At 37.2% G+C, this 27,997-nt stretch overlaps 1 protein-coding gene across 15 annotated transcripts; it reads right to left on the bottom strand.

Annotated features, from left to right (window-relative positions):
- Window positions 1-120: 120 nt before the first annotated feature.
- CLGN (calmegin) lies at window positions 121-27,495 on the bottom strand. Of its 15 annotated transcripts, none has more exons than XR_015286979.1 (17): window positions 27,010-27,369; window positions 20,785-20,955; window positions 19,943-20,013; window positions 18,365-18,423; window positions 16,200-16,341; window positions 15,928-16,009; window positions 14,990-15,182; window positions 12,970-13,159; window positions 12,258-12,371; window positions 11,199-11,355; window positions 10,085-10,300; window positions 8,481-8,600; window positions 8,169-8,307; window positions 5,819-5,911; window positions 5,423-5,497; window positions 3,209-3,336; window positions 121-1,127 (listed from the first exon to the last, which is right to left on the bottom strand). XR_015286979.1 is itself a non-coding variant. In XM_086889805.1 (16 exons), the coding sequence occupies exons 2-16, from the start codon at window positions 20,944-20,946 to the stop codon at window positions 1,053-1,055; spliced, it is 1,923 nt and encodes a 640-aa protein (XP_086745931.1). In that variant the 5' UTR covers window positions 20,947-20,955; window positions 27,010-27,495; the 3' UTR covers window positions 121-1,052. The 15 variants fall into 15 exon arrangements, 8 of the variants coding, with proteins under 8 accessions (XP_086745931.1, XP_086745937.1, XP_086745934.1 ...); XR_015286978.1 differs by having other exon boundaries at window positions 3,209-3,315; XR_015286981.1 differs by having other exon boundaries at window positions 26,936-27,364.
- Between the last annotated feature and the right edge of the window lie 502 nt (window positions 27,496-27,997).

The raw sequence follows: 27,997 nt of genomic DNA, 5'->3' as shown, positions 1-27,997 counted from the left end.
TGTATGACTACTTCTGCTAGCATTTACACATTCTACTACAGGCAGCTGCCAAGTAGCAAGAGGTTTCTGGTGACTGAAATTTTACTGTTTAATATACAGCTGAACTTAAATGAAACCAAGTTTCTTTACAATAAGCAGTTTATTTAAACTATGAGAATGCCCAAGTTACTCACATCGTAAAAAACTTAATCCATCAAAAATTCTTATGTATATCAGTAAATTCCATATTAAGCAAGAATTAATAAATATTTTAAGGTGACAATATACACTTAGCAAGTATTCTATGAACAGGTTATACCACTCTGGTTTGGAACATGAGAACTATAAAAGTTTGAAAAAATCATCTGTATATGACTTCTGCAGATTTGATACCTGCATTCAAGAGTAAAACAAGTCACATCAATTACCACTTGTATTCTATTTTAAAATATATCTTGAAAATAAATTACTGTAATCAATGCCTTAAGTGAACAGGTGACCACCCATGTAACAAGATCAACTAAAATAAATAAATTACAATAAAAATTGTTGCTAGCACAAAATCATCATACAAAAACAATTATTGCATTTAGCTCTGCACAGAAGAAAATACCTTTTCTCAGCAATGTGAACTGCTATAGATGCTACATCTAAACTACCATCCTCTTTTTAGCTGAAAACTGTAAACAGCTTGTTTTGTGCTAGAGCTACAAAAGTATTATGATGCATTCATTTAAAAAATATTCAGAGTAAGTTTATTTCCAACTAATACTAATTTCTAAGAAACATCGAATCTTCACCTAAAATTTAGCTGGTCAACTTGTAATTTCCCTTTTATTTTGAATTTGAAAAACCAGTTAACTCTTTACAGATAGCACTTATCATTAAAAAAATGGAATTGAGGAAGTTTGGGGTGGCTAAAGCAGTCCGAGAATTAAAATAAAGAGGTTAAATAGCACCCCACCCCCGCTCTTTTTCTCATCAAAGCTCAGGAATTTTCCAGGCCCACTGAAGTGGTGCACCAAAAGTTGTTGTCACTGTCTCTAGACCTGTAAACACCAGCTAGAAATAACTTAGTCCTTTCGTACTCTTCTTTTGCGCACTGATTTCAGTGGACGATCTCCCATTCCTTCATCTGCTTCTTTCCTCTGGAAAAAAAAATAAAAATTCAGCATTAACATTTTAAACCTATTTTCATTATTGAAACTGCCATGCTACGTTATTCCTCTTCCTGAATTTCCCAGACATTTTATCACTAAATGCAGCACTTAAGTGATAGGACATTTTTTTCCACACTACTAATCCAATGATTAATAAAGTGGGTAGAAGACCTTTCCTTTCTATATTCAGAAGGAAGAGAATAGTATGTCTAAACTGATCTCAGAAATTTGTTTTTGCCCATGTCTTTGCTGGTTTAAAAGTACTGACTTTTGAATTAATTTATTAACTTCCTTAAAGTGCACCTTTCACTATTTTATTTCCACTTCTGAAGTAAGACACATTTAAAACATTTTAAGTGTTTACTTTGGAGAGCTACAAATAGAGCAAACTGCCCTTAAATCAGATGTAGTGTTCCCAGTTTAAAAGCAATGGGCTAATGGAGGCACAGGAAAAGCCTTTCCAATGTGAAATCCATTCTCAGGCCATGCATTGCTTCCTCACTTTCCTGCATCACCTAATGGCAGGCACTTCTTTAGAAGGAATAGCTGATAGAATGTGGCCCAGCCTGAGTGAGGACATAGGGTACATGATGTGTTCCAGACAGCTCACAACAGGAACACCTACATGCTGAAAACATTCACAGAAAAGTAAGCTGTGGCCTCACTGTGACACTGTAGTGCCACAGACACTTCGGAGCTTTTATTTTCAGGCAGTCATGTGACTCTAAGCAGAGTTCAGTAGATACTTTATTCCTGGGTAAATGTACAAGGAAAAGAAAATTTCTTACAGGAACAAGAGAAAATACAGAATAAGGGGTAATTAAAAAAGACCTTTAGTGATGAAACAATGAAACCTCATGCAAGGTACAGTTTCCTAGAAGAGTTTCACATGAAAATGAGTTAACAACATTAAACAAGTGCCTTAACCTGGAAAGTGACTCATTTAGGGAGTGACAAGCACAAGACGATCAATGGGTTGATCTAAAGCGTTTCAGACACTGCCAGTTTCTAAATGAAAGAATAATGAGTAGTTGACAAACAAGAAAAGTACAAATTCTATTCTAAAATGGTATTTTATGAAAATAATTTTGTAGAGTATCTGGCTGACTGGATTAATCTGCAAAAGAAAAATGAAACTGCAGATGCTGTATTCAAAAACAGTACTGTTATTTTGCTTAAAACCTTATTTTGGAATAAAAAAACCCCAGAATATAACTGTAAAACTTAAGGTTTTTCTAGGTCTCGGGAAAAGGCTATTCAGTTGGAAGCACATGTTCGATCAGTTAAGAAGCACAATGAAAACTGACCAAAATCTGCTGCAGTATCTGAATATTCAAGACTTGCAATTCATTTAATAATCTGTTACAAACTACACTCCTGTAAAAACATTTCATGTGTAGGGTGTAGGAGAAGGGTTTACAGGCAACTTTGCCCCTGATGAGTTACAGCTGTGTTAATTACCAAAAAGAGCCTAGGTTCCTAATAGGACACAGGTATATCCAATAAGGATGAGTGTGATGAAAGGGTGGGTTGGTACTCAGGGGAATATTCTGAGGAACAGAAGGAACTGAGGTAATGAGTAACGATCCAGAGGAGGACTAAGAGGAGAGAAAGGATGGACCAAACAGGGACTGACCAAATAGGAGAGAGAATTGCAGCTGTGAGGTCAGTCTGAGGCTGCAGTAGGAGCCTGTAGACAGAGTCTAAAAAGGAAGCTTACAGCAGGAGCCTTTTGTAGTCAGAGGCAGTGAGGAGCTGGAGTCTGTAAGCCAAATTATAAGGAACAATAAACTGGGACCCTTTCCACATTGTTCAACAAGGGTGTATGTTTTACCTCAATTCTATCTCTAATGTAAGCCCTGCTGCAACAGTAGGGAGCTGCCCAAACACTTCTGTACTATAACCTGTAATTATGGATTTGAGGTGTCAAACTCAAAAGAAAGAATATTTCTGCCTTGGGATTTGTTTTATGGCTCAGTGGTAGAAAAACACTTGAAGGTAACTGGGCTTAGTTAGAGGCATGATGTCAGGCAATAGCTATGAGAAAGTAGGGAAAAATGCAAACATACCTCATCTTCTGAATCAGATTTATTTGATCTATCATCACCTTCTTGACTTTCATCTGGAACTTCATTTTCTTCATCATCATCATAAATATCTTCACCACCTTCATCTTCTGCAGAAGTAGTTAATTTTACTTTGTAAACAGAACGGTATAACAAATACATTATATCCAGACATACTAATAAGGAACATAAGCCAATCTCAGTCCTAAAATGAAAAGCTTGTTTGGAATATACCATAAAAACATTTCTGAGATACAGAAAGTAGAATTCTCATGGATTAGTAGAAAGTGATAACTGCCAGATTTAAAAATCTACTTTAATAGCTCCAACTTTGCCTCTTGTCATAATAGCCCATACTGCCTTCAGACTTGTTACTGACTAAATGGACTTGATTTATTTTACTTTAAAGGTAGCTATTGTACTGGACAATTTTGAGAGCAGAGTCCAAAACAGGACAACACAGGCATCCGAAATCTGACTAAATTCTGATTTAGATGGGGAAGTACAGTATTGCAGTTATCAGTCATCCAGCATGGGAGACACCTACATCCTAAGGGTAGTCCCCTTTTCAGCAGGGAATTCTTCTGATATACTATTTTGATTGAGAGATAAGCAGATCTTTACTCCCCCCTTCTTGTGCATTTTTGCAATGCAGAAACTAGTCAGAAAAGCACTGTACTCCCCTTAGCTCACTCAAAGTAAATCCAGCTTGCACTACTACTGCACTACCATTTACAATAATTTCTATCAAGAGAAACCAAGATATCTTAAATCTGACAGAAAGGATATTCATTGGCATTTTGCAACTTAATAGTCTGCCAGTGGCTTGTTTAAAAACAGCAGTAAAGTAGTTCTCAATTCTGTCCTTGTCAGGTCATACCTACATCTCATAAGCACCACTTAGGTGTGAAAAAAAAGGGGAAAAATACCAAGAACAAATACCAAAAATACAGATTTTTGTATTACACCAGAATTTGGATTTTTGGTATTTGGTTTTGGTTTTTTCTACACCAAATTCTTACTGTTGCATCTCAGTTAAACTGAAACAAAAGTATCCATAAAAATTTAGAATGCAATCACATAACAGACAAGACTCTGCTGATTCTTGGCGATGAAAATCTAGAAATACCTAATTTGTTAAAATATTTGAGACTTCTGTAGTAGTACCAAGAACTCTGGCTGCAATATAGCTATAAATTGAGCCAAACAGAGCTTCACTAACTCTTATGAAGTAAGAAGTTAATTTTGCCATCTGTCAATATACCTGGTTCATGTCTACTATGGCTCTATTTCTATTATCAAAATGAGAAATATGACCAAGTAACAAAGATCATGGTTTAAGAAAGATGTAGAAAAATATCTCTGTCCTAAAACTAAGGCCTTAATAAAAGAGCTTGACAGAAATTCACAAAACCTTTGCTCATATTCTAATAAAGAGATTGGAAATGATAAATTAGGCAAATTCGTCTCCTCCCATAAGTACAAATTTCAGTAGAGGGGGAAAAAACCCCAAAGAAAAAATACTTCAGACATCAGAAGTTGTAGAACCCAGAACTATACTATTTAAATTTTAAAATTTATCAAATAGTAATTGAAGCATTATTTCATATAAATAATTGTAGAACTTGACAAATAAAACCTGTGCCCCTGAAATTCCATTTTGTGGCAACATTCTTTTACTTCCTGCAATGTCTTTTTAAAGGTCAAGGAAAGCAAGGAGACAAAGCATACAAATAGATAAAGCCAAAAAATTAACATAGAACAAAATAAAACAGTAAATCCCATGGACAATGCCCTTCCAGAAGTACTCTGCCAGCAACTCATTGTCACTGATGTTAAAGAAATCACCAAGTGTTTCTAAAATTTGGTGCTGTGCCACACTTCCTTTTTCAAATGATCCATACAATGTGGATCTAAAGTCACTCAGTATTCCACAGCTCAAAATTCCATTGCCTTCAACTCCAAAAAAACCAAAGGAGGAGGTAATGACTATGAAGGAAACATAAAAATCATAAGGAGACAAAGATACTAGTAGAAAATATTTATGACTACAGATACCATAGGGAGAAATCTCAGGGGAAACTTGCATGTGCACCTGATGGAAACTGGCATAAACCAGCCTGAAGTTCTACCATCAACAAGGATGCAGAGGGAAGAAAACAGATAGGAGAGACCCACTTGCAAGCCCTGGCCCAAACTGCTTCCTTTTCCTACTACCTGAAACAGGAGCCTCTCTTCGCATCTTCTTTGTATCCTTTATAAGCTCTCTTTTTGTTTCCATTTCTCTTCTCTCTGTAGCAAAAAGAATCAGGAAAAAAAGGCAGAAGACAAATTCTCTAATGCTTTCAGATACAGAGGCAAAAGAGCAATAGAAAAAAGGGGAAGGGGAAGATTTCAACCCGCAAGCGTAAAAGGTGGCAGGAAGCTAAGCAATTCTTCTTAAAGCAAGAAACCATTACACAAGCAAAGTGTAATCTTTCTCTCTGAAGCCTAGAATTTATCCGAAAACACTGGAATAGTCATACAAAAGCTAGCTAGGTTAGTTTTACTCTTTTTTTTTTTCTTTCTCCTTACTTTTAGTAACTAAAAGTAAAGGTCTAAAATAAAACCTACCTTTGCAACACAATGAACAGCTGTTCCAATTAACAATTTAAGAAAGCTGTAGGAGCTGAACAATGTTCCTCTGCAATTGCCTGGGCATTATTTCTAATGTAGAAACACATATTTTAACATATTTATTAATACTGAGTGTTATTTATACATTTTAATGTATTATTTATTAATACTGAGTTGGGGTTGGGAGAAATTACCCTCCACTATGATGAAAACAACATGCTCAACTGGGAGAATTTTTGTATTAAATGTTAGAATGGGGATTCGTTAGAGGCTTGCAAGTTTCTGTGAGGGAAAAAAAAAATATCTTAATACCATGGAGGGGATCTTGAGTCACCTTCAGAAGTAAAAGAGAAGATTTTTCCCAGGGAGAAAAAGGATCCCATCTGGAATTTATTACAGTACACAAAGCCAATAAAGTTGCTTAAAAAAAGACAAGCAGGAGTCAAACAACTTGAGAAGGCTGACCTAGAACAGATGCTAGACAGAGTTAAGAATAAAGTAGGTATTTATTAAAAGGCCTTAAAGGATACACCTATAAGTACAGTACAAGAGCCTGGCTAGAGCTACACCCAGGATGGACCCAAAATGGTCACAAAAGGGACAACTGGTCACAAGGTCTCACATTTTTATAAGTTTTGGTCCATCTGCATATCAGGGTTAAATGTCCAATTACAATTTCAGATTATGAAGTCATATCCTTCTTGTTCTCTTCAGTCCATCATTGTTTATGGTTTTGTGCCTGAAACTTGTAACAATTGTCCTTGGTATCAAGCTATGAAAGGAATTGTTTTCTCCACTCACTCTCTGAAGAGAGCTCACTAATGCTTAATATGAAGCTCAAAACTACACACCTAGGCAGCACAGAATCTGAAAAATATGAAAGCTAAAATTTAAGGCATCAATGTGTTGAAATTAAATTAACTGACTGACTTAACAGAAGAATATTGGAATTGAAGAATGGCAGCCTTGCAGCAGCAGCATATTAAGTACAAACTATGATCTGCATCAAGACTGCGTAGAATGAAACAGAGTCTGTAATTCAGGAGCAAAGAACAGGTTGAGTAGAGTAAGATCAAAAGGAAAATGTAGGAAGATACAATACTGAAATTATGTACCCACAATTTAAGCTAAAGTAAAGAATGTATATAGCATAACCAGAATAATTAAGTGCCTTGGTAAGGCGCTCGAATAGCAAGGCAGATGGACTAAGTTTGGTGTGGCAAGCATATGCCAAATATGCTCAATTCTGTCAGTACTGGCATGCAGACTGCTGATACTGAGTAAATTTTTAAGTCATACAGACAGAAGCCATCAACACTCATGGAACATGGTGCAAAGACAGACAAAACTCACCAAGTTTCAGTCAGTAATAAAAAGTGATGTCAGTACCAAGACAAAAACCCCAACAAAACATGAATGTCTGCTATGTCTCTAATTATGCATGCCAGTCCCTTGTCACTTTCTTTGCTTTCACCAAGGAAGAGTGAAATAAGAGGCAGAATCTTGCAGAGCTCTGAAGCTAAAAACTTTCTCAAAGTCAGGATAATGCATTGTAAGTTAGGTGCTTTGGTTTTTATTCATTATATAGACACGGAAATGCTAACAGCACCTCAAAGCTATAGCTGAGTAGTACCCAGTAATCTTCAATACCGTAACATGGGATGATTTTATCTTTGGATGCTGAAGTACAGTTCAACCTACTGAGTTCATTAATTTCTCCCTTGGGCAGTAGGACACACCTCTGCAGATGTGCAATAGGTTGCTAGAAAGCAGCATGAAAGAAGCTGCAGACTTCAGTATGTCAAGCCTACTGTATTTTCAAGCTTTAACAAGAATAACTCAAATCAGCGACCAACAGAACAGTATAACCCTCCCACAGAGGTATAAGCGGATTTCTGTTAGAGACTTAAAGCTATTCCATTTATTGTATTTAATTATTTCATTAGTTTATTAAATTTCATTCAATTTATTTTATTTTAAAATTTAATTTTAAAGAATAAAGTGACCATAACTGCTTCAGGTACTTCTCTGAATAATTAAGATGTATTTAATATATGAAATATATAAGGGATAACATATGTATCACTGTCTATGAATATAAAAATAGTGTTGGAAGCATGTTCACTTCTTGAAAGTAAAAAGATGCTGGGCATACTTCTGCTTATATTTATCAGGGTTATTAGCCATGGGATGCCACTCACTGAAAGTTATCAAGAGGAAAAAAGGCTCAGAGCAAGGCACATCTCACACAGTCTAAGATAACAGGCTGCAATTATTGGCAATGCAATCTATGAACTAGTTCTATTCATGTCTTTAACCAAACTGCAAGCTGACACACTCATCTTACCATCTTCACCAGTATCTTCATTTTCTTTTTCCTCTTCTAGTTCATTATCTTCCAACTCTTCTGTCTCTTCCTTTTGTTCTCCCTTTGTAATTTGCTTAGATACATCAGGTTTTTTGAAGTTAATATATTCATCTGATTTCTACAACAAATTAAAAATCTATTTATTTTTCAACTCTAAGAATTAAACAGGCACTGTAAGCTAAGTAATACCAGTGACATATTAAAAGGGCATATTGTTGCACAGATGCTTAGGAGTTTCCAAATTAAGTATTAAGAATAAAACCAAATAAAAATATAATAAATTTCACTAACCTTTCCTGGCCAGCAGAACAACACACTTAGACCAATAGGGAGAGCTAAAGTCAAGATATAAAGAACCCAGAGCCATGGGTGTTCTTCTGCAGCAGTCACCAATTGACTAAACATACCAGGCTGTATTTAAAAAAAAAAAACAAAAAAAAAATTTATATCCCTCTTAACATTCAAATAAGTTTATGAAGTATACTGTATACATTTTTATTGTCCAAAACCCTTCCTTACCTTTGCTTTTTAATGACTAAAACAATATTGCATTTCAATACTAGTAAAGCAACAAATCTACAAATTGCAAATAAATGTTCAGTAAGAAGGAATAGATGTACAACTCCAAACATACCAGACTGGCCACAACTCAACTTTGTAAAGTAACATTTGGAGACTTAGCAACCTCACACTTTACTCCCTTCCCACTACTCTATTTTTGCTGCACACTGTGCCAACTCAGCTGAAAGCTTCCAAAGCATCAAAAGCCTGAGGGCAGCAGTTTCTGAGGAGCAATGTTGGCTCCACCTGTACTACCACCTTCTCTCCTTTGACAGCAAATTAATTATTCAGGGAGTAAACTGTCCTCCCAGCACTGCTCTGACTTATGCAGTAGAGACACTTAGGCAAGCGTCTGGTGCATCTCTGTAAGAGGAACATCAGGAACTAAGGAAGTTTGAGAAGCACAGTGGAACAAGGGGACTCAGAGGAATTTTGCTATTGTGTATACAGGTATGGATATAGGTTCAGACATTAACCCAAACATTTTGGAAAAGGGCAAGGTTGTGTGAAGAGACAGCTTTCCTGCTTGCATGGACAGATATGCTGTTGCTACTTGCTCACTCTGTGACAAACAGCAGCTGTAAGGAATTGGCCACATTTGCCACCAACCCATCATTTCTCCTGCACAACTGTAGCCTGCTGTTGCCATTTAATCAAATAGAATAGAGGACTGTTATACAGAAACAGAAGTGCAGGCAGCCACTAGAGGGTCCTGTGATCCCGTATGGCAAGGCAGATCCATCCCACAGCATAGGGAAGAGGGAGGAAGGCTGTCAAAGTGCAGTACACAAACAAAATGTGGATACAAACAGAACAGAGGCAGCTCTATAAACACATGCAATATTTTCAGAACTGCATAACACACACCTAAGCAGCCAAAGGCCTAAAATTATTAAACCGAAACAAACACTAGACTATTCATTCCTCATGGGATGGAAGCATCTAAAGAATATGTATCATGGATATAGCCACAAGGGAAAATAGGGGGTGAGGGGTGGGAGGGGAAGTCTTTGAGTGTAAGTAACTCAGCCTTCATTCTTTCACTTGCTGTCAGATACTGAATTTCTAATATCAATTTGAACAGCAGAAGGCTTGACAGGAAGTCCATTTTTCACTAGATGTTTAAGTAAAATGCAGTACTCTTTTAACCTCAAGAAAATATTCATCTGGGAAAGGTAAAAAAAACAAACTACAAGACAGAGACCCTATCAGTTACTCAGAAAAATTATTAATTGCAGACAAATTAATACTCTGTCAGCACTGTCAGAAAATTCTTCCAAATACCACAGCTTCCTCACTACTTTCTACTATCAAGAACGTAGTAAAGTTTATACCTCATTAGCACTTGCTACTAATTTCTTCAAACCCCAGCTATCTGCTGCCCAGCGATCTGCTACTTCTTTTTCTGAACATATGATGAAATTATCAAAGTAGATATCAGATGTCATAGACCACAGCTCTAAACCAATAGCACTGACAGTGGTCATCTTGAATGGATGAAGATCTTCAAAATAGTCAGGATTTGGTATTTTCCGAGGGCTCCAGATTCCCTGTTAATGGAAACAAATTTAATCACATTACCTATAGCTCACCAGAAGAAAAACTTGTGAAAGAGATTTCAAAATAGTAAGACCTTTTATTAAAAAAAACCCAAAAACAAACAGTAGAGTTTAAACTGTCTAAAACAGAACTGGAAATAGCCTGTAGCATTTTGGCAGATGGGTCTCAATTTTATGGCTTAGGGCAGACCTCCCAAGTAATTTTTTTCTTTTTTACTGTAGAGGTTGCAGTAATAACTGACTTTTACCAGAGGTGTTAAAGAAAATTTTAGGGAAGGAAAATTCAGCCTTATGATACCTGTGCAAATTAGAGCCAGATTTTGTTTGCAAACCTGCTTAGGACTTACCCTCAGAGATATCAGATTCAAATACTCCCCAGCCTAATAACAATAACTAATACAAAGTAACTCTCTTTAATATCCAGCTGATTATACCTCTTATATTTGGAGGGGAAGAAGGGAATTTAATTATCCCAAATAGATGCTTCCTCTAAAATTGAACTAGTAAGGCAATCTGCTTACTGAAAGGCCTCATTTGTTAATATTAAAAAATAAACTAATTCAAAAGACTCACATTTGAAGTCGTCATGTAATTCAGAATACAATTTTCTGAAGACCATACTAAATAAATGGTACCAATGGAAATTGTACAAAAGGCAACTTTAAACAGGCAAGTTGTTTTAATACAGGATACATTATTGTTTCCCAGCATACTTCAAGGGAAAAAAAAAGGAAATTAAAAGCAAAAAAAAATCTCAAATTAGTGAGGGTATTCAGACTCATTCTAAAATATAAATATACTGCAAAAAAGCCTAAGTAAATACTACTTTTGACTTACTTGCTCTGCTGAACTCTGTATCTTTTAGCAATGATCAACATTTGGCTATTACCTGATAGTTAGGATTATCTATCATAGGTGCTCTCCATTTTCCTTTATACTTTGGGTTATTCTTCATGGGATGCACCCACTCTCCACAACCAGGTGCAGTCTCACATTTTGGATTAGGGATCTGAGGGGCTTCCCACTCCCCATCCATTTCTTCATCCCTAGAGAGGAAAAAAAAAAATTATGAACAACTGCTTTAAGATCATCCACCTGTCAAACACTGTCAGTCTGAAGTTAGGGTCCATGTATATTGCTGTAACAACCTCAAAACTCTGACCACCTCACAGAACTTTACCCAACAGTATAAACACTTTTTTAAGGAGTGCTACACCTCCTTATTTAAAGGTCACATGTTCATAACTACCACAGCATGACTGACTTCAATTACTTTTCTGCCTCCACAGACAGCTTGAAAGACTTCTAACCAGGATGCTTAGAGATCCCTTTGAGACTTATATTATGATTTCAAGTTATCAACTTAAACTGTATCAAATTCTTTCGAAGAGGACCTTCATATTCTGGTTTTACTTATATATCTTCAGAAAACAAAAAGCAAGAAGTTTGTGGTGGCTACCAGCTGGCCTGGAGGCCTCGCAGTCTAAGGTAACCCTAATTAGTACTTGACCAGTCTAGGCCATTAGGGAAAAGAGGTAAACATCCCTAATAGAAAGGCAATGTAAACCTGGGAGATTTAAATTCAAACAACACCAGTCAATTCCTGGCAAGCATGGATGCAGACAGCTGGGTGGTAACCAAATTGAGCTAATCAGGACTAATCATGCAGGTTTTCAAAAACCATATAAAAAGGAACTGCCCTCAATAAATATTTGTTGTTGCCACAGCCTCATGAACTATGCAATGCCATGTCATGTCTGTCTCAAATGTGATATGAGTTCATGTTTTTATTAGAAGCAGTCCCCCACACCAAAAAATATTTGGCCATACCTTACACATTCCAGCCTACTACCTCAAAAGACAATGAGATTTGGACTGACTTCCATAACTAATAATCTGCCACAGAGAACAGTCTTGTCTACAAAACACATTAACAACCTGCACTTACCAGTCCTTTGGTTTATTTGCATTAGGGTCTGGAACATACTGTGGTTCATCATCAAGCCACCCCTCAGGCTTAACAGCATCAGGATCTTCTATTTTGGCAGGTTCATCTTCATCCCTTCAATTACAGACTTACGTTAGAAAATACAGCAGCCTGAATTTGGACCAATGTTCTGTTCAGAGAACTACAACTGGCATGAAAGGGATTATTTTCAAAAACATGACAGAATTAGACTCACTGATCATAAGCATTAGACATATAATTAATTACCTGCTTATAAATATCTGGATTATATTTACTTTTTTTTTATTTAATCCATAAATCACTGGTAGTAAATGGCAGGTGTCAGTCAGGTCTTCCCACTGAAATTTTCCCAACTTTTCCTGAGTTGCCATAAGAACAGTAGTTCACACAAAAGTAGAAATTAATTGTAGATTAAGACTACATGGTAGAAAAAACTTCTTATTCATGTGCAGCAACCTTAGTTACTACTTGCAACCATGCAGGGTACAAAATCAGCAAATAATGATTTTGTCTCCTTAGAACGTGACCAGATCCTTACACCCACCCCCATTATGTTTTCCAACTTCAGTGCTTTTAGTGAAATGTATTCCTATTGTCACTAGCAAAACCCCAAAATAAAACCAGTCAAATCTTTCAAAAAGAAATAACCTGTATGTAAAAGACATTGTAAAAATTAAAATATTCCCCTTACCAGTCATCTGGTTTGACAGCATTTGGATCAGGTATTTTTGGTCTCTCATCCCAATCATCAGGCTTCTTATCAGTAGGATCCTCTATTTCTTTGGAAGGATTTACTGGAGGAATCATATTCTCAAGAAGACTTCCTTTACTGACAACTATTTGGTCGATTAATATTTCAAATGTATCATCTGGTTTTAGCACTAAATTGAAGAAATTTATATTGGAGAAATAAGGGAGCCATTTAATTTTACAGATATATTTAACAAAAACTCTAAGTACAGACTAAATCAAGTAACAGCAAACAGGATCCTCACTAGCAGAGGAGACAGACTCCTCAATCAGGCACTAGATCTGGACACAAAAACACTGCCCTTGAGGGGATGTATGACCAGCATCAGGCCCCCAAAGATGAAACTTGAAGAAAATTCAATTGCTGAAATACATCCAACACATTCTAAGAGATTTTTCAAAATCTCAACTTGGCCAAAATTCTGTGGTTTTACTTCAAAAGTACAAACAGTGAAAAAAAACAATCTCTCTATCCCAAAAGGCATCTCTGCTACTAAATTACAATCTCACACTTGAAAGCATGGGAACAAGAACTGTACCAGTAACACAGCAGAAGGATCAAAGCAGTATTTTCTATCAGGTTCTAACCTCTAATAGCCATTTCCCTCCAATGCCACATTGCAAATGCTTAAACATTTGAAGAGAATTTCCTGGAAGTTAGCAAGTAACTGAGAAGCCAAGGTCACAGAACTGAGCAGTGTCAGATTCAGTATCCAGATGTATCCAGATTTATTTCTAATAAGCACTTATAATAAATGTGCTCACTGGTTAAATAGCAGATTCAACTGTCCATCTTATGTAAGGAAGATTTACTTAGTAAAAGTTACTACCATTCCACTTGTATGACTGTTTTCTAAAGACAGGTTAAGAAAACCAGAGTAACAGTCTTGTAACAGTTTGATAATATCTAATAATGGCCTTCCACAGCCTGAAATTTTTCAACAGTACTAAAATATCTATAAATGCAAAAATGAAACCCCCGTATCATCTTTAGGTAAAATACAAAGAACTAATTTTTAAATTCCTGTTATCAGTCACATAGATGCATTGGAATCAAATCGCTCTATGGAGTCTGTTTGAACAATTGTAACAGAATAAATGCAATCCAAGTTTAAGTACCTTGATTCATAATTTCTAATAAACAATCCAAATACAGGAATGCATGCATTCCTTTATTATGACGTTCCTATTATCTAAAAATAGAAGTTTGCTGTGGCATACTACAGAAATCTGTTTTAGAAACCACTAAATTTACCAATGGCGCAGCACTTTAACATGCCTTCTGTTATTCAGCGGAAGTTCAAAGGTACAGTCAGTTTGGCTGAATTTGTAGCATGCCACAGATTAGCCCATTCTCTGACTGCTATTCTTCCTCAGAAGGTAGAAAAAGGGGGTAAAAATCAACTTAACTTTCATTTCTCTGTACAGTTCACTGGTACAGGAAAAGTTGTCACATGAATTAAAACCAGCCCGTACTCATTTACTTCAGAATCTGTGCTAACCTATCTGTTCATGCACACTGCTTCAGATGCAGGTGTTGGTGGAAACTCCTAACACGTGGAGAAGTGGTGTGTGGCATGCTACAGATTTAACTGCATTCCTCTGAACTCTGACACCTTCCTAGAATATTGGGCAGTTGTACATTTTAATATCCTTTCCCAGTAAATATAGTTTTATTACAGTAATTACTGAAGGCATTTATTAGTAAAAGCTAGTAAGGGTGATATGTTTTTTCCTGTAATTGAATATTAAGCAGTAGCATCTGAAAGCTACTTTTATGTCCTTTAGTTAAACCCAGTCATCAAACCATTTAACCCAAATCATTAAGCAACCACCCTCAGAATTAACAGGCTATTACAAACAAAGACTCGATTACAAAGCTTCAGCAGACAAAACCACATTTTTAATCTCTCCTTTCCAATTTAAGAATTGGAATTCCACTTTTAAGAACTAAACAATACCAAGAGTATATAGATGTGTCTTCTTGTCCAAATAGTATTTTTTTAGGTCTACATCAGGACGTTCAGCATGTTTTTCATCATACTCTCCAGTTTTAGGATTCTTATGTCTGAAGATAAAATGTAGTTTGTAATCTTCTCCACATTTATCTGGTCCAAACATAATAGTGTAGGGTGTTTTGTCAAAAAAGTATTCCTGTAAAAGCAAGAAAGCTGAGAACGTGTTATACTGGACATTTTATTACATCTCTTTTGGTACTTCTTTTTCTTGGCAGAGAGCATAGTTACCTATTTCTAACAGGTAAATGGAAAGTGGTAGGGTAAATCATGAAAGGAACTCAACAGTCCTCTGGAGTCGATTGCTGCTCTCTGTTCTCAAGGAATGGACTAACTCTCAGTCTCTTCAAGGCAGATGGATACATTTATACCTTTAGATTTTATCCTTATGTTCAGTAGGAATGTCTGTCACAAATCAAAACCCAAATATCTCTCTCCCTCTACAAACGTTACACTAAAAGATGGAAGAGAATTAGTTACTGTTCTTCTTTACAGTTTTATTTTCCAATAAAGATAAACCCCAGGAAACTAATATCCTGTATTTTATCAGTACGTTTTTCTCTCTGCATTAAGTAACAGCAACAAACAACCCTGAAAATATAAGATATAATTATTCTCCTTCAAAGTATGTTGCTTTACGCAGTTATGTCAGTATCTTTTAGCTATTTATGTTTTTTGTGTTTGGAATACACAATAACACACATGTGCTCTTCAAGAAAAAAATTGTTTTACAAGAGTTAAGATCCTGTGGCTTCTACTAATACAGGAAGTCATACTAAGCATACGCAAAAGTCCTCCATCCTGGATATCAGACACCACCCATGGAGAACCAAGCTGTTACCCAAATGAACAGTTGATAGCAAATATTAAGCAAGAGGACATACCAGATTCAAGTCATTGCTACTGGAGAGAAGTTTAATATATGCACCACCACAGTCAATGCCTTTTTGAAAATTCACTTCATATCTGGGCAAAGAGAAAGTGACAAAAACATTTTGCGTATCAGAAAAATAAAAATTAACTTCTAATCTGCCATTCTAATTATGAATATATTGATTATATGTGTATTAGTACCTACTGTCATAACACTTCTATGTAAGCAAAATGTTTTAACTTACTAATAAGCATCAAATAAAAAATCTGAAGGATTACTTACTGAACAATCAAAGGTTTGTCATCAAAAACAAATGCTTTCGTTAGCATTGCTGATATTGCATGATACTTTGCCACTGATTTTAACACTAATCCTCTGTCTCCGGGCATTGCGTTTTCTTTCAGCTCTTCTACTTCCCATCTTCCTAAAACAAGCACACACAAAGTCTTTGAAAAAATGCAGTCTGATGTAAAGAAATCACAGCCTTGTTGAAAGCAAAGAGTTAGCAACAAATAAATACTAGTTGCCAAAGCAGAGAAGAAATGTTGGCATCTTATGTCAAAGATGTTATTCCTTGTTCTCAAATTTACAAAAATCGGTAAATAAACTTTAATACTGTAGATCTGTATTTTTACGCTGTGGTATCCTACGATGGCTAGATGAACAAAATATTTCTCTAGATTTTACATTTATTTCTACCATCATCACATAAAAACATTAATCACAAAGCACTGTGTAAAGCATCATTACTTTTTTCTGCGTAAATAGAATTAGAACCTCTTGAGTCAAATCTAATCACAGGCTAGATGAAGTTCCCTCCTCCTCCCCAAAGTCTTTCCATAAATTATGGTCCAAAACACAGTCTACAGCTTTGAAAGTAGACTGTATATGTATACATTCTCCAAGTTTGGGAAAAATACAGTTGAATACACATGTGCCCAATATCCAAAGAATAAGAATTCTTCTAAAAGGGCAGTTATATTTTCTCAGAGATTAACAGGACAAGATTCACTGGATTTTCTTCCAGGAAAGAACACAGCACCAAAGCCCCTACTTCTACAATCCACTGTAATCTTGAAGAATGCCTGTGTTAATGTAAAAAGGAAGAAAACATCAGGAGTTCCTCAGCATGTAATTTAGAGAAGATTCATAAATTGTGATATGCAAACTTCATTCATAAATGTGATATGAAATTGATTTACTTTTATTCAGCTGACATGTGATTAGTCAAAGTTGTTAAGGAAGAGCACATATCCAAGTCATTAACAAATTCCTAGTTTCTTCTAGCCTAATAGACAGGAAGGAGGAAAATTCCATCCACTTCAATAGTGTTCCTTCCTGGAAACTAACGCCAAACAATAATGCAAGGCAAAACAAGAAGACTGAAAAAAAGAAATGGAAAGTAGTTAAAAAAAATGTGTCTGTATCATAGACTTTATTAAATGCTGAATTTTCTGACTTGAAGCAAATATGACTGTTCAGACATTAAAGACAATTTTTTATCTCATATGAAGCCAAGTAATCAGAGATACCTGATTTCTCATAAGCATCTCATCTATGTGGCTATCTCCTCTGTAACTTCTTAATTTTACCAATTACCTTTGGTAACCACTAAATTTAGAATCCTCAGTTCTACTCTGTTCTGCACACTGAAGTTCTTCAAGTTATGCTCCCTTACCACTTTCTATTAACATTAATTGATTTCATTTGACATAAGAACAGTAGCAAATACTTCTCTGTTGCAGTAGGAACTTTTTCTCTTCTCCCCACTCCCTCTTGAATGAAATAAACTCAGGCTGCAAAATTATTGCTGCAGATCTGCCAAAATTTTAAGCAGCCAATTCTAGACTAGGAAATCACAAGTGCAAACTGCAATGATTAAACCATCAGTACAATGTTTTCATTATTGCTTTCCAAATTTGTTTTGGCTACTCTAAACTGTTCAAGAACCATTGAAAAGCCCTACATCAAGTACAGACAATCTGAGAAAGTATTTTTAAAAAAAACATCATGCAGTTTTAACTTTCTTGCTTCAGAGACTATATCGAGAGACCAATCCATGAATCAGTAGCAGGACAGATGGAGCAAAATGGAACAGTGCTCTAGAAAACAGTTTAACAACTGAAATTGAAGTGGTAAATCTCTCTCATATGATTTCAGAGAAGACAGTTCTAAAGAAACAATACTCATAAACAAACAGTATTAAATATTCAGATGCCAAAGGGTATCCATGGCAATACATTGTTGGAACGACAAAAAGTTATCTCCACGCTAAGCAACCCAGTGAGCAACATTTCAAATCTCAGTTTCAGGATAACAGTCATTATACAAATTAACATTCTTGACCTATGCCATCTAGATATTCAAAGGTAAGTTCTGTGTTATTTCTCAAAAAGCAACAGAACATCACAAACTACACAGTGGAGGTAAACATTAAAACTGCTTACCATCATATTTAGCAACATTATCATCCATGTCTTCTTTCAGAGTTACAGACAACACCCACCTAAAACAAAAATTGTACTGGTCATTGGTCTATTTATGCAAAGCTGTATTATTTAACAAATAAAGGAAAACCAGCTCTTGCTTCTAGGCTGTGAACTTGTAATACTGATTTTGAGTCAGCATCATGGAACTCTATGTAGTTCAAAGAACATGCAAAGAAAAATTAAAGAAGAGTAGTCTGATATAGCATTTCAAAGTATTTCCTAAAAATGTATATGAATAGACAATTTCAAGTCTAAAGGAATCAAAATCCTGAATTATTTAATTCTGAATAAACTTCAGTTTTATACATCAGTTCAGTTTGGCAGAATGGAATATGCATATAATATAAAAAATGCACAGAAATTAGCAAGCTTCAAGTATAATACCTTCAATATGATAAGGAAAGAAAAAGAAAACAGCCAAAGGAATCTTAATTTTATCTGACAGTAACAGTACACATGCATAGCAGAGGACACAAGGGAATGGTAAGTGACAAATGCAAGGTTACAAGTGTACTGCACACACAAGATCCAACAGGGCAAACACACTCCTGATTTCCTTGATTGTATGAGCAAGACACACTTGACTACCTCATTAAGGTTATCAAAATATATGCACAGTCTCCACACAAAGTTTCTTTAGGAAAAGAAGAAAAAAGGAAAAAAAAAAAAAAAAGAAAAAAAAAAGGGCAGTCCACCCTCATCTGGACATACAGTGGTTCCATCAGGAGCCATACACAGGAATATCTTAAGCTAACAGTACTGCTGCTGAACTCTTTATTGTATCAACCACAGTAATACATTCTTATGACTTATTCTGGAAAGAATTATTTTCATTCATTCTAAACTATCCTCTGCATGGAGTGATTCAAGGATGAATACTTTATCTTTGTTGCTTGAATTGTAGTCCATTGTTAACAGAGATGCTGGGAAAGCTTCACAGTATAAACAGCAAACTAGATCCTTCAAAGACAAACTAGTCTTTGAACCCATTTCAAAAAGCTAGAAACTTGGAGGAATTATATCATTCAAGTACCTCCGTTAAATGTTTGCATCTGTTAATCAAGGCTTTCAGTGATTTGTTTGGTTGTTTTTTTAGCAACCATTATCACCTCTTCTATTTAACATTTTTTTTTCTGTCATCACAGTTGCTGCTTTTGCACTTAGCATTTAGAATTTACACATACCTAAGATCATGTGAAAAGAGAGATTGCTACTGAAATGTAATGGCACTTCATCTCTCAGCTAGTTAAACCCAACCAGCAAAAGCTTTATATTATTTTTCTTAATGACCACATATCCAGAGTTTATTAAAAGCTTCCTTAAAACACACACAAAAAATATATTTAATATATTTGAAATGTTAAGTGTCCAGCTTAACATTATGATGTATTTGGAGCAAGTATTGATAGCCTTCCAAATTCTAATCACCATAAAAATAATTTTTTAAGATAGTAGCAGAAAAATGAATACAAAGTGTTGCCACTGTAAGTTAAACTGCTGGAAGTAAAAGTTTATCATTTTAAGGCATAAGCTTACCCAGACAATCCTTCATCGAAGGTTTCTGTAAAATACACTTCCCCAGTTGGCTTTGGAGTCTGGTACACAACCTAAGAGATATGTACAGATACACATCCCAACATAAATTACAATTTTTCATTTGAAATCCACTCTCTTATCTCCAGAAGTAATCCACCCAGGCAGACCAACAGATTTTCTTCATCAGAAATACCTAGCAGCATAAAACCCCTTCTCCCTCACCCACATTTCAATACTTTGTGTGCATCCCTCCAACAATGAGCAATCTCACACCTCTGAATTTTAAAAGTTGCTTCCTCTGTTCAAAGCTCTGTTGTTACATTCTATGTGAAACAAAACCCCAAAATTTCTCTGAACTTGCACCAAATCTACTTCCCCCCTGTTTCTTTCCTTGTATGTTTTCTATTCTTCTGTATTCCCATCTAGTGTCGACATCTATTCTGAAGAACATCATACAGATTTTCTTGTAATAAAGACTGTGCAAAAAGGCATATGTGACTGATGAAGTCAAGAAACTGGTCTAAGGTCAAAGTCTCAGTGAGACCAAGGTGCTTTCCATTTACTTCTTTAGAAGTGGGATGTTACAACTTGCAACAAAAGGTTCTGTATCTAGATTGAAGAAAAACCTTCTTCATGACTATCAACCACAGGCAGGAAATTTTACACTTGGGCATATGGGATTCATTCATTAAGTTTGCCGTGTATGTCACATATAGCAATTGAAAAACTCAGACTGCTATATTTGAGACCCACTCAGCTGTCAAATGCAGATTAACTTGTTCTAGTTATAACTATGCATCTTGTATTTAACTAGATTAAACTAAAGACTTCTGTAATCTTACCTCTATAGAAGATTTATCTCTGTCAACATCAGCTTCTTGGGACTGCTTGTCAAAATTCTCCACTTCAACATCTGCATCCAGATTTTCTTTGTTTCGCATTCCTGCAGTCACTGAGCTAATTATCAGGACACGCAAGCACAGCCAGTCCCACTGGAAGTGCATCTTGGTTATCTGAAGAATTGAAAGTTTTAGCATTTAAGTATCATTTTGAGAACATTATCAATACTGTTTCAATTTTACCCCACTTTCTTTAAAATGAAGGAAAAAAAACCCCACATTAAAATAATGAGAAATAACTATCAGAAAGTGTTGTCACTGTAATATGATCTTAATTTGCTTTTTTAAATTTCTTATTACTGAGCCCTGACTCAGACTCTCTTTTCCCTCCTGTTTTCCCTATGGAAGTGCCTGCAGCCTGTTCCTTTACCTTGTCAAATCGAGCAAGAATCTGACTGAAATGTATATGCATTTTTAAGAACTAAGCAAGACTGCTTTTATTTTTCTCATTTGTAAACAATCTGAACAAGCAATTAAATTGAATCAGTCTCTCCAATGCAGCAGTAAGTAGCATCATTTTCATCAGGAAAAATAAAATCAGAGATTTAGAATGTATTATTATCCACGACCAGAACTGCATTTGTATTTGCCCCTACTTCCAATGACGACATTTAGAGAAGTGCAGAGTGTATACTGGCTCCAGCTATAAGTGCCAAAAGAAAGTATAAGATGGTTTCAGAAAATATTTACTGTTTCAAAATTATTATCCAGTAATTCTTAAGTTAGGTAGAGCAAGAATTTAAGCTTAAATGCAAATACCTTCCTAATTTCAGGTAAACCTGAAAATCTTTAATCTCTATAAGTATGAATGTCAACAGCAGATAACTGGTCTAGCCTCTCAATTTAATCTGCCATGAAAAAGACTGTTGCCCAGTATTTTTTGCTTTACATCTGTAAGAAATACAAATCCAATTTTATGTTAAGAGTATCCAGTGGTTTGAGGAAGTGCAGTGTCAAAAATGCCTATCTAAGTTTCTTCAAAGGTCTTGCAAAAATGCTTTTTTCCAAAATCATTTTTGTCTGAATTTGGAAACAGAATGAAGACAGATTCTTGACACATGTGCTGGTTTGCATTAATTGATTCTTGGTGAGGAGGGAAAGAACTAACCACAGAAGTGATTTTTGAGAGGAGCTGTTAAGAGCTTCCTCCATGCCCAACAAAAACAATCAGTGACTACTTTTGAAGATTGACACTCAGTTAAACCACTTAATTACGCCTCCATGAAACACATTTTCAAGACAGGCAAAGCCAGGAAAATTTCTCTTTGCTTCTGGCCTTGAAGAGGTAACTGGGTGCCGGTTGAGCTGGCCCAGCTCTGCCACTAAACGTGTTGCTGCTGAGTCCTAGCCTGGCTGCTGAGATCCTAGCTTCCTCCCCCACAGCATGGCCCCGAAGAATCTTCCACTGTAAACCACTCCAGCCACCATCCAGCAGAGATTACATGGCCCTCCATAGGCCCTGGGCGAGATACTAACTTGTTTACTGCACAGATGAAACTTGCAAAAATTAACCCTCTCTCAAGTGAAAGAAAAGGACAGAGTGAAGACATGTAGAGAAACAACATGGAAAAACCAAGCTTGGTCAGTAAAGGAGTCAAATCTCAGATGGAAGGAGAATGAGGATATATCTTAGTATTGGGCTGAAATTCTGTTGTGAGGGTATGCTGAAGATATGATTGATACACCAGACTCTTTTCCCTGTAACTCATGGAATACATTTTGGGGGGGGATGTAGTGTCCTAACCACAGCCATGAACAGAGACCCCTACGCTGAAGTAAGCATATGTTGAAGTAGCTGTGATCCAAATGAGGAGTTTGAACACAGAGAGGTAAAAGTGATGAAGACCCTTTTGTCCCAGGGAAGAAGATGATCTCTGTTCTTGGAGATGATCTCAGGGATAGAGGAAGAGAACCTGTGCTTTTGAACAGTGCATCCTTAAAATAACATCCCAATAAGTTGACATGTCCTGTGAATGCAGCTGTGGGAAGGCTGCAAAAAGATGGGAGGGACTTCACAATTGCAGATTTCTGGGAAGCTGGTATTAGTGGAAATTAAAAGCCATGAGAGAACTGTTTCCTGTGGAGAAGTCTCCATGGCATGGCAAGAGAGAGACTCCTCTCTCTAAGTGGACTGAAGAAAGATTATTTTAGAGGTGGTAAACTGACTGAAAATACGAGGTTTTGTCTCTACATTGTCATTGGGAAAGGAAAGAGGAGTTTGGGGGAAGAGAAAGTGTTCTGAAAGCTTTATTCTGATTCTCATTATTCTTTCTTTTAGTTCTGCTAATAAACTTTTCTTTTATCCTTAGAAGTTTTGAGCCTGCTTTGTCCTCCTCCTAATACATATTTCACAGCAGAAATAATAGTATTATATAGTAATATAATAATAAATAATATAAAATAATAATAGTAAATAATTCTAGTGGGTGCATGGGCATTTGGTCAGCACCAAACCCACTACATTAATTGGTGCACTGGCTGGGAAACTCAAATTGGCAAACCAAAACCACTATAATACCTCTGCACAGTTATTTATCACTTGGTTCTTACTGATTTCTATTCAAAGTAAGCTTAAATAAATGCTGGTATTTATTTTGCTATTGTAATACATTTTCAAGCCTTGCATTACTTGTTGCCACTTCCTTTTATACTAAATGCTCTGGTGCTGAGGTGCCTTTTGCACCCTAGAAAGCAGCCACCTTCTTAGTTACATCATCACTCCTCAGAGATTGAATTGTTTACCGCTACAACTCTAAATATCCCAGCAATAATAGATACTATCTTATATTGAAAGTGCGAGTATCTTTCCTTCTTTCTGGCTTTATCAAATTTGTTAAGCAATTCAAACACTGTAACTGCACCAATAATTATTTCATCATTCATTTTTTAACACCTGCAAGTTTTATCAAGCAACACATATAGAGATCAAACAGTATTAGGGCTCTATTTCTTTTAAGATCTATTAATTTAATATTAACTGCATTGCTTATATTTAGAGCTAAAACACAGGATTATCATAATGAAGTGTTTCACACAATAGTACTATGTCAATACTAGGAAGTTATCAAAAGCCACTTTTTTTGGGACTGTTTTCCACAAAACTACATGAATCATTTTACCTTTTTTTTTAACTCTCCCACTACTATCCACAATCCCTGCCATTCTTTGTGGGACTTTACAACCTTGCTTGAAGATGGCAAATCTGTGGTTCCCTCCTTTTTCAAGTGATACGTTTTAATAGTTATCTGCAAATTTTATTAGGGTTTTGTATTTGACTTTTTTTAAAATTCTAGTTAAAAACTACAGATAGTGTTAATTCATAGACCTCCTTAGCACTTAAAATTATCTTGCCCTGAAGATTTGAAGTAATTGAGTTTATCACAGGTGAACATTTAATCTTTCAGTGTATTTTTGAAAACCTTTGCCTGAGGAGTATCAGTTTTACCAACCCCATTTTCTTGTTCTTTAATCATCACATTAAGACAAGCAGTCAAAGAATTCCGTATCAGTACCTTCTGGACTCTTTAGCTCCTAGATAAAGTGTCATATATTAATCAGGTTATCTTGCAATTTTAGCATACAGCTTGCCTACCTTACCTTAGGTAACTTGTCATGCAGATGATGGTCTCTGCTTCTCCTAAAGACAGGAAGAGGTACAACTTTCTCTTCCAGTACATTGCAGGTGTGTTTGTGTATGCTCCAAAATGCTTTTCACTTATGTAGCTGTAATTTTATTCTAATTAGTCCCATTCACTTTTTTTCTGTACAAAGACTAACAAGGGCATCCAAGAAGTCACACTAGTACTCACCTTTCCAAACAGGTCTCGTCCAAAGTCTCTGATGCTTTCACTTTGTTCCCACTGAATCCTATCACTACTCCCTGATCCTACCTAGGACTTCCCTAATTTCCTTCAGCTTTCAATTATATCTCTCACTTATTCCTTACAGAAGAGAAGGCACATTTTAACCTTTGACCTTTTGATACACTTTTAAAATAATCCCAGAAATGTTAAATATGTTATCAAGACCAATTACAGCTATCACTCAACTGCCAGGCAAAGATGGTTTTAACCAAACCATAACATCTTTCACATTTGGGAACTCTACCACACTACAGTCTTACAATATAAAATAAATCTTTCAACTAAGCCAATGAGTTTCTAGTCTCAAAACAGAACTTTACACTATATGTGGATGCTAAATGCAAAAAGCAAACATGAACAGAGAGCCTGTGTGAAACTAAGTCACACAAGCTTCTCACTCTGGCCTGAGAAAGCATAAGGAGGAATCCAAACAGTCCCTGGTAAAGGACAACAATCTCTGCAATTAACCAATTATAGTGATGTGTAAGTTTAATGACCAATGAGGTTTACCTCTCGGCCTTTCTTGGACCTGTCTATAAATGAAGATCAAAGATAATAAATCTTGCTTTCTTGGATGATGCAGCTAAGAGAGTCAGTGTCATGCTTCTCACTGCTCCTAATATAGTGCGACAACTATACATTTAGTTATCTTTAAAACTTACTGAACTTTCCTAATTAACACATGAAGACCTATGAGAAACTTTTCTTACTCTATTTTCAAGGTGGCAATGAAAATAAGCCAAAAGGATTCCCACTGTTAAAATTTCCTCAGCAGAACAATGCAAATTAAAAGAGCCTATGGCACTCATGAACAAATTTACTCTAAGTCTTGTCTATGTATCTAAGCTCAGACCTGTAATTTTAAACACACATTTTGCATAGCTTGGTCACTTTTTACCGTGGGTAACCCAGCTGATATGTAGCACAGCTACATATCAGAAGGACGTTTAAGCTGTACTACTGCAAAGCATGCTCTAGGGACCTGCAACACTGCTGCAATATCAGCAGAATATTGCACCTAAAGTAACAAGCTGCTTTTTCTGAGACACAGACTAGTATTTATAGAAGATAATGGCATAATCTGCAAACATATTCTGACTGGATATTAGAAATTTTTTTCCCCATGAGGACAAGTAAGCAGAGGTACAGGCTGCCTAGTCTTGATCCTTGGGGTTTTCCAAGACAGTCCAGATAAAATCTATCAGCAAGCTGGACCAGCCTCAAGGCTGCCCTTGCTGCAAGCAGCAGGTCAGGAGAGACCTCCTGGGGTCCCTTCCCACCTAAATAATTTGATTTGGGTTGCACAGTGCAACTGTGTCAACTTTTCTACCCCTGCACCATGGTCTTTTGCATATTGTATATGTGTCATTAAGTTAGAGGCATCATTACTCCATTTGCTGCAGAACTAAGTAAGAGGTCAGGATCTTTTATATTACTAACTTGTTTTTGGACTTTGAAAACTGTCATGCCTTTTCCATGTAACACTCATGTAACTCAGAGTTCTGGATTTTCAAGCAGAAAGGGAATAAAACAGACATTCTCACTCTGAAATCCAAAGCTCCTACATCCAGTATCAACACGTGGGCTTTTCATAGGACCAAATATCAATTCCATCCAGGGCCACGAAAAGTGGAGGATTTTTTCAAACATTCCTTCTTCCATACGTAACCATGAGCTGCTTAAGACCTCCCCCATTCTGCTACATTGGTATCAACCTGACATAAGAAAACAGCCAGCTAAAACTGCTCCATGAACAGCATGCAGGAATTTTTACACAACTTTAATTTTTTCCTTTATTGGGTGTGCAAACTGTACTTCCTTCCCTTTACCTGAGATATTAAGCACCCTGTGCTGGAATGGATGCTGAATGTGAGATTCAGCAGTTAATCCAGCCGCAATGCTGCACTCCTGCCTCGAGATATTTTGCTGCTACAATGAGCTCGACTAAAACCTTCAAGAAGACCCTATGTTCCAATTAAAAAAATAGACGTTTGGGTCAAACGGCCACCGGATATTCTGTCAGTACCCAACACGAATCCGCTTTCTGGGATACCTCGAAGTGACAACGAGGGCCGCACGACGAGAACATTGACCCGCGAGGCCGCGCTCCTCTTGCCCAGCCTCGGTTAAGGGGCCGAGCTCCCAAACCCTCCCCTGCGGCGACTTCACCCAACTCCCCCCATCCCACCTCGTCCGTGAGGCGCGGGCGAGCCGGGGGCAAAAACACCCACCGGGGACTGAGGCGAGCGGGGCGAAGGAGGGCAGCCACCGCCACCTCTCGTCGCTACACGGGATCCACACGCACCTCCTGCCTGAACCGCAAGGCTGGGCGGCCGCTGCTTCTCCCGGCCTGGTTACCGAGCACCGCGACGCCGCTCCTCCCACGGCGGGCGTTTACTGGCGGTCCCGGCGCTGCCCGGTCCGCAGCGGGCGGTTACCGGCGACGGGAGCCGGAACCGGGCCCGGCCGCTCGTCCCGGCGCATCACCGGCCACGCACGCGCAAAAACCCCCGCCGGTACGGGGGATGCGGGAGCGGGAGCAGGTGCAGGTGCAGCCGCTCGTACCGCGCTGCGCCGGCCAATCACGGCGCAGCGCGCGGCCCAGCCGAGCGCAGTCGTCGAGGAGCGTGTGTGGTCGCGGGAGATGGGCGTCGATCTGCACCAATCGGAGATGCCTCACGTGAGGCGAGAGCCAATGCGTGTCTCGACTCGTGGCTGCGGCCCGCCCTACGCGGGGTGCGTCAGCCAATCGCCCGCCGCCGCTGGCCTGCCCTGCATGTCGGCACTCGGCGCCGTTGGCGGGGGCTTTGCTGGTATGGCCGCGGTCCGCGGGACGGGGCGTCTCTTGTCGTGCTGCCCCACACGCCTGCGGCCAAGGAGCGGCCAGGAAAAAGAATTTCCCAACCTGTAACCTCGAATTAACTAAATCCTTAGTTACAGCTGGACGCTTACCCTTGATTCTTGAATATACGTGCGCGAAGCAGAGCGAAATAAAAACATTTTAAATAAAATACTAAAGCCAAGTTCATATCTGCCTTTTGTACTGAAGACAAATGTTGCCATGCCCCTTTCAAAAGTCCCTAAAATGATTAAGACGAGAATGGAAACATACCATTCAAAGACATGAATAATTGTGTTCCAGTGAAAATCAAAACTCTTTGAATAAAACATAATTATTATTGAACTGTTGAAAATCGTATGTTTCTTAATTAATTTTAATTAGTTGTTTTAATTAATTGTAAGTAATGCCTGCTTTTAGCCAGCACTAGTTTTCTTCACAGACTCTTATTGTT

Source organism: Cyanistes caeruleus, chromosome 5 (assembly GCF_971803275.1).
Source record: "Cyanistes caeruleus chromosome 5, bCyaCae1.hap1.1, whole genome shotgun sequence".
Taxonomy (NCBI): domain Eukaryota; kingdom Metazoa; phylum Chordata; class Aves; order Passeriformes; family Paridae; genus Cyanistes; species Cyanistes caeruleus.
Note: the sequence above shows the minus strand (reverse complement) of the source record. Positions and strands in the feature narration are given on the sequence as shown.

What these genes read in the sequence shown, in the direction of transcription:
- CLGN (XM_086889805.1), bottom strand. Translation starts at nt 20,946, where the DNA reads ATGCACTTCCAGTGGGACTGGCTGTGCTTGCGTGTCCTGATAATTAGC. An exon ending in GAGATAAATCTTCTATAGAG is followed by an intron (nt 20,014 to 20,784) that starts GTAAGATTACAG and finishes CATATCTCTTAG; the next exon opens with GTTGTGTACCAGACTCCAAA. An exon ending in AATCTGATTCAGAAGATGAG is followed by an intron (nt 1,128 to 3,208) that starts GTATGTTTGCAT and finishes TTTTTTTTCCAG; the next exon opens with AGGAAAGAAGCAGATGAAGG.